Source organism: Hemiscyllium ocellatum, chromosome 9 (genome assembly GCF_020745735.1).
Source record: "Hemiscyllium ocellatum isolate sHemOce1 chromosome 9, sHemOce1.pat.X.cur, whole genome shotgun sequence".
In the NCBI taxonomy this organism is placed as follows: domain Eukaryota; kingdom Metazoa; phylum Chordata; class Chondrichthyes; order Orectolobiformes; family Hemiscylliidae; genus Hemiscyllium; species Hemiscyllium ocellatum.
In genome coordinates, this window is record NC_083409.1 from 71,826,799 (window position 1) to 71,840,898 (window position 14,100).

The following is a 14,100-nucleotide window of genomic DNA, read 5'->3' on the forward strand; positions in this document are numbered from 1 at the left end:
TGTAATCATGAGACGTTTCTGTTGCAAAGGTATTGTCTTAATATAAGGTTGCTGCAGATATATGCCGGTTATCAGACTGGCAGCATTTCCTAATCTGGAGACATTCTTCATCTGTTTTGAGCTTCTCCAATCTCTTGGAACTTGTTTCCTCTGACGTTGACAAGTTTGTTACTGACTGCTATCCTTGTCCTACTATAAACTCAGAAGTCTTGCTTTGCAGCCTCTTCAGACCTCACTCTCGATAAAGTATTTGCCGTTATTTGACACTTCATTTGTACGTACTCCATGGTTGAGTTTTCTCTCATCAAACATGGTCTGAAATGCTGAATTACAGATGGCAGCTTCAAAAAGTTCCTTCGTGATAATAAGAAAAAACAGTGGTGTGTAATCTGTTACAATATTAAACCTTTGCCACCACCCGTCCTCCCAGAAATACTCAACTTCCAACAAACCTGTCGTGCCACAAAGACTTTTTTTCTATTGTGGCACATCTTTTCCCCATTTTCATTAGAAAACTTAGAGCATAATTTACCGGCCTCTTTTTCCATTTTAGCGATAATGCCACCCATGGATGGGAATTGTCCTCCCAGGCAGAAGATGAAAGACACCAGAATAAGAAGCAGACTCTCAAAAAGGTTATAATCTTTACATTATTACCTTATACACATGCAAATTAATATTGCGTAAATCAGATTAGCTGCATGACTGGTGTGGGAGAAGTAGGTACTTGCTTGTGGGGCACTGATATCAGTACTAGAGAAGATAGGATCTATATCAATGGAGGTTTTCCACCTGAACAAGGCTGGGGCTGGTATTTTTGCTAACCATATAACTAAGGAAGGATTGTAAATTGAATAGTGAGGTGCAAGAGAACAACTCTGGAGTAGATGGAGTAAACTTAAGTTTACAGTCAAGAGCAAAGAGTAAAGTATTAACATGGGAAGGAAGGGAGAGAGAGTATAAATCTAATCAACAAACATATCACACTAGAACTTAAAAAGCAAAAATAATCCATAACTAAAGGCTCAGAGTCTAACTGTGTTCAGCATTTGCAACAAAACAGATGAATTCAAGAGTTCAAACAAAAATAAGTATAATCTGGTTGCAGAGACGTTTGCAAGTTGACATGGATTGGGACCTCAATCTTAAAATGACACTTAAGAATTACAAAGAAAATAGAATAAGAGGGAGGGGTACTCTGTTAGCTTATGATGGCTTTAGCACAACAGAGAGGGACTATCCAAGTTCAGGAAACCAGAACATGAAAACAGTTTGGGTAGAGATTTGAAAAAACAAAGGCAAGAAGTCACTTGAGAGTATGATAGGATTCCTGATGAAGGGCTTTTGCCCGAAACTTCAACTTTCCTGCTCTTCGAATGCTGTCTGACCTGCTGTGCTTTTCCAGCACCACTCTAATCTAGACTCTGATCTCCAGCATCTGCAGTCCTCACTTTCGCATCGGGTGGTATAGAGGCCCCCTCACTGTGGGCAAGAGCATAAAAGGAAGAAATATTGGAGTTTTTGTTTGAAAGGCATGGTAATAATCATTGGACATTTTAATCTACACCCAGATGGGAAATCAGAGAAGTAAAAGTAGCCTAGATGAGAGCTCATAGAAAGCTTTTGGGATAATTTATTAGAGCACAATGGTCTGAAGTTGAACAGACAGCAGGCTATACTAGACAAATTACTGTGCAACAGAATAGGATAACTTAAATAATGATCCCGCAGTGAAAACATTCCTAGATGGCAGTGATCATAATATGCTTGAATTTTACATTCAATCTGATGGAAAAAGAAATAGGTTCAAGGCCAGTATTTTAAATTTAAATAAAGCCATTATGAGAGCACGAAATCAGAGCTGAATACAGTGAACTGGTAAATTAAGTTGAAGGATGGGTCAAGTGATGCAGTAGTAAACATTTAAAGGGGATTTTTGAAAATATACTAAATAGATACGTCCTGACAAATTTAAAAAGCCTCCAAGTGACGGACTCACTACTCATGGCTCACTAGCAAGTTAAAAATAGTATCAAACTTAAAAACATAAACTGTCTAAAGGCAGGTGGCAAGTCAGAAGAATAAACGGAACATTAAAAAAGTGACCAAAAAGAACCTAATAAAGACAGCAAGATTAGAGTAGCTAGAAATATTAACAAAGTGAGGACTGATCCTACAGAAAGTTAGACTGGAGAATTAATAGTGGAAATTTGAAAGATAACAGGTGAATCGAACAAGTATTATCATAGAATCCCTACAATATGGAAGCAAGAAATTCAGTCCATTGAGTCCACACCTATTCTCTGAAGAACTTCGCACCCAGAACCATCCCTACTCCCGATAACCCTGCATTTTCCATGGCTAAATCACCTAGACTGCACATCCCTGGACATTACAAGCAATTTAGCATAGCCAGTCCACCTAATCTGCACATCTTTGGACTGTAAACAGAAAACGGAGCACCAGAAGAAAATCCACACAGACACTGGGAGAATGTACAGGCTCCACACGGTCACCCAAGACAGGAACCAAACATGGGTCCCTGGCGTTGTAAGGCACCAGTGCTAATCACAAGCTACTATGCTGCCCTTAACAGTTGACAAATAAAGAACACAAGCAACATCCCAGAAGCAGAAACACAAGGGAGGGAGGACCTCAAAAATCACAGACCACGTAATAGTATTGAGTAAATTGTTCAAGTTGTGGGCTTATCTAGAACTGGGGTTTCTATTTGGAATTCAGGAGTCACCCATTTGAAACAGAGATCAGCAATTTTTTTCATCTTAGAGGGTCATGGCGCTTTGGAACTCTTTTCAGGAAAAGATGATAAAAGCAGAGTCCTTGATGATTTTTAAAAGGTATAAGTAGATAATGTTTTGTCAAGGCACTCAAACATCATCAGTGGTAGGCACATGGATTGAAGGTTACGACATGATCAGCCATTGTATTTTTGAATGGCAAAGCTGGCTTGAGGGGTTGAATGTCCTAACTATGGTTTGCATCCACAGGTATCATGTTGCTAACTGGAATTTGTAATGGCATAATACTACAGAAGGGGTCAGTGAGCTGGATGGACAGTTTGTGATGCAAAGTAATTCTAAAAGCATGGGTTCAATTCCCACACCAGCTGTGGTTACTCTCTTTCTCAACCCCTCCCTCCAACTGAAGTATGGTGATTGTCAAGTTAAAACCACTTTCTCTTAACAGCAGCCCTACAGTCAGGTAGGAATCATTCCTGATGAAGGGCTTTTGCCCAAAATGCCGATTTTCCTGCTCCCTGGGTGCTGCCTCACCTACTAATCATGACTCTGATCTCCAGCATCTGCAGTCCTCACGTTCGCTCAGGTAGGAATATGGCAACTTGACCTTTAATACCACAGAAATTAACAACTTAATTATTGAACAAATTTCTGATGGCCATTCCAGCACCACTATTGGTTTAGTCTCAATAACTCTCTGTCATCAGTTCATTACTTACTGACAGAGATTTTATGAATTCCCCCAACTAGGTGAACCATCCCTAGGAATCTCTCACACTTGTACCTGGGTTGCTGAAGTTCTCCAATTACCTTTGTTTTCTGAGAATCAGCCATTGTTCCTGTGGTTTGCACTATGTGATCTCAAATTTAATCATTAGCTTTAGAAATTAACACTCATTATTTCGTTTTCGGCCTACGTCCTAAAATGTTTTCAGAACTTCTCTAACTCTACAATCATGCTCTTCCTTTGCAAAATCATGCAGGAGATTATTATTTATACAGTTAGGTGTTGTCCTCTGGATTATTTCAGATGCAGATGCTAAGTCAAAGGGTTGTCTGCTGAAGCAATAATAATCAAAAATGGTTGTTGGCATCCTTTACTTCAGCATGTTTTCTGATTCTGGGTCTACAAATTGTCCAGACTCTCATTTTCCATTGTGCCTCAGACTCTCTCTGCATAATTTGACCTGATTTTGATTCCAGATCCCAATCTGCTTCACAAACTATGCATTCCTTCACAAGGAGTAAATCCTTCTTTACTTGCATTAAATTAAATATTACTTCATCTATCACCCTAACAACAATGTGCTCCCACATTAATTCATCTTTTACAGTGCAATATGCACAATTTACTGCTAATCAGTCATGGTAGTTGATAGAGAGACAATGGACTCCGATGGTCTCTGCCTCTTTGTTAACTTTACCACATTTGATGATCAAGTTTTTACAATATTAAACTTTGCCAAGACTTCAGAACTTCCCTTCAAGATGAATAAACTCTCATCCAGCCCTTGCCTGGTCAGTGTCGGTGATGATTCCAGCGGCATAGAGTAAAGTATTGACTTGATTTTTCTGGTCTTGTTATGTACCCTTGAGACTGTTTGAAGCATGCTGAAAAACTTCCTTTAGTTAAGCCACTTTCAGCCCCCTTCCACGCGCGCGCACACACACACACACACACAATCACCAGCCTCTCTATTTAAACCAACTGCCCATAGCCTACCTTTGGCAGCTCCTCTTCTACCTCAGCCATCCAGTAGCCATTTGTCCCAATCCTAAGTCGCTTCCTCATTTTTGTACACCAGCAGCCATTCTCCCAATCCTAAATCGCTTCCTCATTTTTGTACAGCAGATCCTATTCCAAATCCCTGCTCTGGCTCTGACTGCATCAAACGTAACAGCAGTCAACAGGAGGTGAAGTTTGTAAAAAAAAAACTGAACAAAATTCTTACATAAAAACTGGAATCCTGTGAAATAACAGATGTCTCATCACTGGATTTATGCAGACTTTTACATAAGATCAAGATCATGAGGCTGCAAGTAACATCTCTTTTAGTTGTTTTGCTGTGTGCAGATTTCCAAAATGTCCATGCGTGGCATCGACTTTTTCAACAGAAGCCATTCATCATCATATCTACTGATGCACAATTGCACAGTTTAGAGAGAACGTGGGGCGCAAAATGATCCAGGGCAACTTTGGAAGAGTTGTGTCTGGAGGTAAGAAAGCTATGGACAAGATCTTTAAGAAACAGGTGGGTTGAGACTGGTCATATTATGAAGGTGGCAATATGCATCATTGGTAATGGAAAGGATATGTCAGATGATCAGCTAGGATTACACACGAAGATAAAGTTCCAAACACACTGATTCAGGCCCAATTAATAATCAGAAAGGGGTACAGAATCAGCAGCTAGGTAATAAATTTTATGACAGTGACCAAAGATAATTACTTCAGTAACTATTATTACTTAACATGATGAAATCTTTGCACACCAAATACTGGTTGTTAGTTGACAGTATAAGAAATTAGATATAATACAGGTTGAGAGAACTCTGGCGAGGTTGAGCTGGGTTTTGTGCATGTGAAGCTGGAAGCTGTGCATTCAGATGATGTTATCAAGACTCACACAAAAAATGGAACTGATAAAGATTCATAAAAGATGACTTACACAATGCCAGCAGATACTTCTATATGCCACGCTGCAGCAAAAATCCAATCTTAAAATAATTCAACCAGATCTGCATTCTTCAGAAGTTGAATTGCATGGTAAATTAAGGTTTTGGGAAAAAGTTTAAAATGTACTTCACAAATTTTGTAAAGACTTCCTAAAATCACTTTACAATTCAAAATTATTAATTTCTCAAATGCCACACGAGGTACTTACCACTAAATCCCAATTATTCTGTTCAAGCAATGTAATAGCTTCATCAATATTTTCAATTCCAGTGCATGCCTACAGAAAATGAAAAGTAATGTTTGAAAAAGCAAACATTTGTAAGTGTCTCATGTATAACAAGCATAATATAATTGTGCACTGCACAATTTGTTTTACCAATTTACATAATTGAATACGATGGATCTTTTGAACTCCAAAATTTTTAATAAAGCGTTGAGAAGCAAAGTGCATGAGCTGGAAGAACGAACTGGTAGTGGTTGAGAAAATGGTTGCAGCTTAGCCAACAACTCAAGCAACAGAAAGAGTTAACATCACATAACTGTGCAACAAGTGCACACACACAAGATGTTCATTCTTATGTGGGGATAGAAGTGGAGAAAAATGGTGGTCTGTAAACAATTAGTTCACTTGTCAACATTTCAAATATATATTTCAAAATTCAGTATTATGCAATATATCAACACATCCTTATGACTTAACCAGATGCAACAGTTGCACTTTACATATCTTGTTTTATATTGTTCAGTATCTATTTGAGACAACCAAAGAAAATGGGAAATGTATTTATCGCCTGTGAAACCTAATGAACTTAACTGTGTTATTCAATCCCAAAGCATCAAAAATCCAACATGGAATAAAAACATGAAATGACTACTTGATCACATAGCCCAAGCCTGTTAAAGCTTATTAAAAGACAAGAGGACCATCTAATTAGTTTTATGTATGCTAGAGGAAGCTTACAATTATTATAAAATTAAGGTCACATTATTTATATATAAAAATAATTATTCGGAAAAATAATTCCTGACTCATACCACAACAAATTCTGGAATACTTCACAATTAAAACAGAACTGAAGATATTCAGTTGCTTTCTATAGGAGACTTGATGGCATATCATATAATAAACAAAAATACCTTGCTAGTTTTGAAAGCATTTATTATCTACCTCAACAATACTGGAGATAATCACACAGCCACGCATTTTATCACATAAACCTCATGCCCAAGGACAAAACTGGCAATGCAGATTGTCTCCCAAATATACAAATGGCCCAATTCACTTTTCCACCGATTCTAGTTTTACACAAATCACGAAAATCTACTTAATATGGATTCCACATTTAGTAGGATAAATAATAATGTGATTATTTCAATGAATGATTCTGCTTAGAACAGGAAGGTGGTGCTATTGAGCACCACAACAGTCCTAAACTGAAACACAACAGTGAGAAAATCAAACCTGGAAACCAATGTGCAGCTATGCACAGAAGTACAATATTGTATAGTGTTCTGTAATGTAATAGAAATTAGGGAAAAAAAATTGAATGGTATCATGTTTCGTTATTATTTATCAAAGCATAGTTTCAGTATCGCCTGTACAGGAATGTCAGCCCACTCTTACTTCTGATGCCCTCATAGATCCTAACATCCTTCCAATCCTCATCTGCATGCAAACAGCTTTCACAATTTTACTTGAAACATCAGGCTAAGACAACATCCAGATTTACCACACCATCACATCTTGACTCCTCCAGTGTCAATATGTTATCAGAATAATTGAACAGCATTCAGTACAGAGTAAGCCGAACCTTCCTCCAATACCAGCCACACTCAGGCCATTGCTTTCACTCCCACGATAAACTCCATTCCCTAGCAACAGGTTACATCCCCACACTGACAACCTAAGGCTGATCCAAACCATTAGCAACTCCACCTAACTTTGGACGTTACAGGTTTCCCACTACATATCCACACCTTGCTTCCCTAACATTGGGTTGAACCAAGGACTTCATTGTACAAAGGTTTAATCTGTGTTGATAGTGTATTCTTATCTTTCTCTGAAATAACAGCAAATTTCTGAAACCATAACTAAAGACTTCAAGCAGTCTTGAAAGATGATGAATGTAACTCCATCACTTTTCTAGGAGACAGCAGCCAGTGGTAATATCACTCAACGAGTAATCCAGAGGTCCAAACTAATTCTCTGAAAACATGGGTTCTCATCTCCCAGACAGAATTTAAATTGATTAGTTATTCTGGAATTGCAAACCAATCTCAGTAATGATGTCCATGAAACTATCATCAAATGACACTGTAAAAGTCATCCAGTTCACTCATGTTCTTTCAGAAAGAAAAAAAAGTCATCTTCACTTGGTCTGGCCTACATGTTAATTCCAGGCCTATGGAAATATGTTGGCTCAACTGCACTCTGAAATGGTCTGATAAGTCACTCAATTTAAGGACTATTAAGGACAAGGAACAAATGTTGAGTTTGCTGCTGATACCCACAAAAGAGGTAATTATTTATTTTCCCATGAAGACAAAAATAACTCATTTTTTCATCATGGTTTAAATTATTTTAAGAGTCCCTCAGAAATATACTTGCCACATACAAATCTACATGGCATACACTGCATCAAAGTAATGTCTACCTTGAAACAAAAGAACTCATCAAGCAATATCAGCGTTCCACTCTTAAAAATCAGCTCCATAACTTGAATACAAAAAAGTTGACAAGGCAAGTAAAACAAGAATAAGAAACTCAGCAGGTCTGATGGCATCTGCAGAGAGAGGGGGCTCAAATTGGAGTCCAGCATGACTCTTCTTCAGAATGGTTCTAATTCAGTTTCTCTCTCCACAGATGCTGCCAGACTTCCTGAGTTTCTCCAGCATTTAGTGTTTTCATAAGTAATACAGGATGCTTGTCTTGGTATAAAGGAATCTGGAATACAAAAACAGGGAAGTTATACTCAACTTTTAAAAATCACCAGTTAAATGTCAACTAGGATGCAGCCTATAAATCTGACCACAATTTAGTGCGAATTTAAGGCAGAGAAGGGTAACAGGCAGGTTTAACAGCATGACTCGTAGCACAAGGGATTTCAGTTATGTCAAGAGCATGCAAAAACTGGGATAATTCTCGAGCAGAAAAAAAGGGAGACCTAACAAATACTTACAATCATAAAAGATTCCGCTAGACAAATAGGAAGGAATTGATTCCTCTGGCACGAGGGTGGGTAACCAGATGCCATACATTTAAAACACTGACGAGAGAACTAGAAGGAAAATTGGACTTTCCCCCATAGAAAGTTATTAAGATCGGAAAGCAAGACCAAGGAGATGATTGTAGCTGATTCCATAGGATGTTTCAAAAGGGAATATATTTTAAGACTGCAATGCAGGGTTTTGGGAAAAAGTACAGTTGGTTGTGTTTCATTTACCCAGACCTGAAGCTCTGCACCTCCCTAATTCACATTCCTTCTTTCAAAAGTAAAATCCTCAAAACATTATTTAACTAAAAATTGTGGGTCATTGACTCTAAGATCCCCTAATGTGGGTTTGTCATTTTGTTTCCAAATGCCCAAGATGTTTTGGGACATTTTAGTACAGGAAAGGAACTACACAAGCACATGCAGATGTAAATTTCAAAGATCTGGCACAAATGGGATAAGCCTAATGCCCACAGTTTGCGCTACAATATTGAATAATTATCATTCCTTTAGTCATGCCCCTTCCTCTAACTTGGACTTCTCCATTCCATTATTTATGAGCACTATGCTGGGGGTCCCTCTTCCTTCCGCAATTTCCCTCCCTTCCCACTTGCCTGCACCTTACAACACTGTTGCCACTGGTTCCAACATTCCAGCTGCTTCCTCTGAATTCCTGACATGCTCTTGTCACCAGCATACTTGCGTCCTGTTTTATTTTGATCTTTCAGGTGTTTATACAGATCAAGAACTGAACATCAGGGATCTTCCAAAGTCTGCAAAGGATCAGTTACTTCTGGTATAGCTGATAAATTTATCAACATCAATCCACTGATAATATTTACTCATCTTGCAAACGTTTTGGAGGAGCCGTGTTGGACTGGGGTAGACAACATTAAAAATCACAATACTAAGTTATAGTCCAATAGGTTTATTTGAAGGCACTAGCTTTTGAAACACTGGTGTTGTGTGATTTTTAAAATCATCTTGCAAAAGCATTATAAAGCTCCATATCTTTAAGGTAGGTTAAACCAAGTTCCTCAACAATAAAACTCAAAAACGATTCAGAGATATCCACCCACTTCACAAGAGGAAAAGTTGGTTTGTTGCTATGTAACTACAAGAAAGATAACCAGTTTGATTACAGACTGTTGTCAAAAATGTTTTGAAGTGGAGGACGAGAAGAAGAACTTCCTCTTCTCTTGTACATCTGGGGCAGCACCTTGTTTCAGCTTTTATTTTCACCTGTTTTGACTCCCCACTTCGTTATCAATAGGAGGCATCTTGGTATTGGAGGCCACCAGTTGGTTCAATGAATCCATGACAGCTCTCTATAGCACAGTCCAGTCAGTCCCATTCCCTGCTCTACTCCTTTAGTGCTACAAATGTATTCCCCACAAGTACCTATTCAAATTTCCTTTGAAATTATTAATTATCCACAAATCTATCACCTTCAAAAGCATCAAGTTTCAGATCACCAATATTTACTGGTTTAAAAAAAACTTTTCATATCCCTTTGCATTTCTTCCCTCAAACTTGCATCCAAATCCTCATGCACCTTCGGATATCGGGAACTGCTCTTCCCACAAATCAAAGAAAATACTAGACCTATTAGACCAATTAGCTTTCTTTTATACTGGAAAATGCATTTGGCTCAATAATTGACTTGTTAAAAAAAAAAGTTACAACTTGCACAGAAAAGCTGATCATTTGACATTTCACATTCCTTCCAAAACATTAAAAACTTTTGTATTTGAACATGAATGTTTGCTAGTATCACATATGATGATTCTTGAATAAACCAGAATGATAATTTTAAGGAATCAGGGCCAAAAATACAAGTTATTCACCACTTCATTTGGGGCAGGTTACCAATTCATTTTATGCTCTACATATCCAGTGTCTTCATTCAACAAGTATTGTCAAGTGTTTAACATCAAAACAGCAGGAATATCAATACTTTATTTCACAGCCCAGAGGTAACATACCTAAAAATGGATCATTGATTTCATAATGTACAATATTTAAGTTTCCACAAGTTATGTATTTGCTACTGAAAAAAATGAGCCTGTAAACGTAGGTTGGCTAAGAAAACACTAATACCTAATAAACCAAACATAAAACGCAGCAAATTTTGCACAAACCGTTTGATATGGATTACAAGAGGCACTGAAACTTTCAAGATGGAGTTTTTAGGGCTAAAGGGTCAGATCTGAGGAAGGGTCACTGGACCCGAAATATTAACTCTGATTTCTCTCCACAGATGTTGCCAGATCTGCTGACTTTTCCAACAATTCGTGGTTTTGGTTTCTGCTTTCCAGCATTGGCAGTTTTTTCAGTTTTCATTTAGGACTTATTTGAATCCGAGTTGTTGTTTTCAGTTAATAAATTGTGTGAATTAAGAAACAAAAAGTCAGATTATTTTTCAAAAAAAGAGGTTGCTCCACCAAACCTGAACATTCAAAAATAAAACATATTAAACGTAACTTTTTTTTTAAAAAGATACAGATAGCAAGGGATAAAATCAGCTACATCTTCCTATCCTACATTTAACAGCAGCAACATGTGGTCAATTAATTACATGACAACCAGGTAACTGGTGCATCATAGCCCCAATTTAATATAAAAAGGATGGTAACGGTTCTCGTTCATCCACTGTTCGTTAAGTAAGACATAGGAAAAGTCTCTGTAAACATCGAATGCACCTGAAAATCAGCAAGAATCATCTCTCGGTCCATGGCCGCCATTCTGCTGCTTCTTTCAACTATGTCCGGCTGCTCAGGACACTCACACACACGGAGGGAGTTCACATCTCCACAACTTTTACCCTCGCCGGCAACAATCGTCAATACCACTATTTAAAGCGCCTTCTCGGCTCTACACTAACTACTAACCACAGTCTAAAACAACGTAAACGAAAATTTTGCTCTACTGTTTTTCTTCAAGAACTGAGTTAATAAACTCGACCCCTGGAAAGAATGAACGCTTCCACATCACTTTACGGCAACGTCGTTCACTAATTTTGCTTGTCACGCTGTCGTGAAGAGAAATAAACATCGTCTTTACGGCCGTTCTTACACGTGATGCAGTTGTCAACTGGTCTGACAGCGGAGCAGCGAGAAAAGTTTTTCTCTTTCTCTCCCAGAAGAGAGCAATTCCACCCCCTCACCCCTTAGCACAGAGTAATCGCCTCCTTCCCACCCCCCCCCCCAACACAGCAATTCCTCCCTCTAGACTGAGCAACATCATCCCTTTCCTCGAACAGCCAAACCTCCCGGCACAGAGCAATCCCTCCCCAACACCAAGCAATACCACCCTCTCTCAGAACACAGCCATAACCTTCAGCAAAGCCCAAAAGTCCCCCTCTCCCAGAACCTGGCAGTTCCCCCGTCTTTCGGCATAACGCGATACCCCCTCTCCCAGAACACTGCAATTCCCCCCAACACTGAGCAATACCACTCTACCAGAACACAATGATTTCCCCCAGCACAGCACAATATCCCCTAGAACTTAGTAATTCCCCCCATCTTCCAGCAGGGAACTATAAGCCCCTCCCAGAAAATAGCAATCCACCCCTACAGAACAGCGCAATCACCCCACCCAACCAACACACGGCCACACCACCCCTGCCCTAGAAGAGCAAAAACATTCACACCTCCCAGCACAGAGAGGTCACCTGCCATTCCCAGCAAAAATCAATTCCACACCCAACACACAACAATACCACCCTCTCCCAGAACACAGCAGTCCTCCTCCCCCCCCCCCCCCCCCGGAAAGCACAATAACGTCCTCTCCCAGCAGAGAGCAATACCCCCTCTCCCAGTATAGACGAATACCCCTTCTCTCAGCATAGAGCAATATCATCTCTCCCAGCATAATGCAATTCCCTCTCTCCCAGCAGAGACCAACACCCCCTCTCCAAAACATCGCAATTTCACCCCCCCAGCACTGAGCAATTGCTCTGTCCCAGAACACATTAATTGCCCCCAGAGTAATTTCCACCCCCACCACCTCAGCACAGAACAATCACCCCTCTCCAAGGATACAGCCAGGCCCCCTCTCCCTGAAATGATCAAACTATCCACCCCCAAGCACAGAGCAATTTCTCCTGAATTTCCTCTCCCAAAGCAGGAGTTCTCAGCAGTCGATCGCTGTTCTCTATCTTAGCACAGGGTTGCAGAGCAATTCCTTCATCACTCTCTTTCCCGGCACACAGATATGAGCAAAAATTGGACTAGCGAGGAACAAATGAGGCTGAGGAGAATTTGATTGAGATTTACAAATTTTTAAGAGACTGGGATGGAGTGAATGTGAAGAGCATATTTACCTTACCTGAGTGGTCAATGACAGGAGTCAGATTTAAGGTGATCAATAGAAAGATTAGATGGGAAGTGAGGGTAAAACAAATTCATCCAGAATATGGTAGAGGTCTGGATATCACTGCCTGAAGGGGGTAAAGTGGAGAAACCCTGAACTCGTTGAAAATGTGTCTTGATATGCATCTGATGTTTCATAGCTGACAAGGCTAGCGGGAACAAGCTGTTGGAAAGTGGGATTAGGTTGGATGCCTTGATTTGGCCAATGTAGATATGATGGATCAAGTGGCCTCTTTGTGTGCTGTACATTTTCTATGATTCTAAAGCCTCCTCCATTCTCTCTACCAGTGCAGACATCGCAATTCTGTCACACAGCTTTACCCAACCCCAGTCTCCTACATTCCTTCTCTCCCTCATCATTAGTTTCACTGGTGGATAGAGGTGTTAAAATCATTTTTACTTTCCATTGTAATTTTTCTTGAAATATATAACATAAATTTATTCAAGTCAATCTGTTTCCAGTTACGTCAAAAGCAGACTTTGCGTAATATGAAATTGATGGCTGCATCAGCTCTGAGGATGAATCACTGGACCCAAAACATGAACTCTGCTTTCTCTTTACAGAAGCTGCGAGACCTGCTGAGTTTTTGCAGCGATTTCCATTTTTGTTTCTGATTTAAAGCATTCGCTTTCATAATTTAATCATCCGTAATACTCATGACAGAAGTGATACGATTCTGTAAGCAGATTTCTTGGTGTTTAATATAGTCATTCTGTACTGAAGGACTAAGAATTGTAACATAAGCAATGTAAAAATATTTTAAAATAATTTTAATTTTGAATTATCAAGAGGTATAAAAAATTATTCTTGCATATTCAATTTCTATTAAAAGTTTTTTTTCAAGAAAATTAGTCTTGGAACCAAGCTATCAAAGTTGCAAATTGCTTTCAACTTCCTTTAAGTATAAACTAATATGCATTGGTGTTCCAAACACTTTCCAAACACAGTACCAATCCGAGTCCTACAAATACCCAGTCCTCTGCCTAATGACCTCTGGATGGCACTATAACTTTACCAAAATAAACTACAAGTTTGGCAATAACTTTCTGGATTGCCCTGAATCTAGTTAAAAATTACA

The 14,100-nt window shown here is 39.1% G+C and overlaps 1 protein-coding gene across 2 annotated transcripts in view; it reads right to left on the bottom strand.

The window, feature by feature from the left end:
• faf1 (Fas (TNFRSF6) associated factor 1) overlaps positions 1 to 11,626 on the bottom strand; it is a 389,085-nt gene extending 377,459 nt beyond the window's left edge. The window contains exons 1-2 of one of the 2 annotated variants that reach the window (XM_060829823.1): positions 11,351 to 11,626; positions 5,645 to 5,713 (exon numbers count right to left, since the gene is read on the bottom strand). In XM_060829823.1, the coding sequence (XP_060685806.1) occupies positions 5,645 to 5,713; positions 11,351 to 11,392 (111 nt within the window). In that variant the 5' untranslated portion in view covers positions 11,393 to 11,626. Of the gene's footprint in view, positions 1 to 5,644; positions 5,714 to 11,350 lie in introns of those variants that run through there. The other variant, XM_060829824.1, reaches the window with a different exon arrangement.
• Positions 11,627 to 14,100: the final 2,474 nt, after the last annotated feature.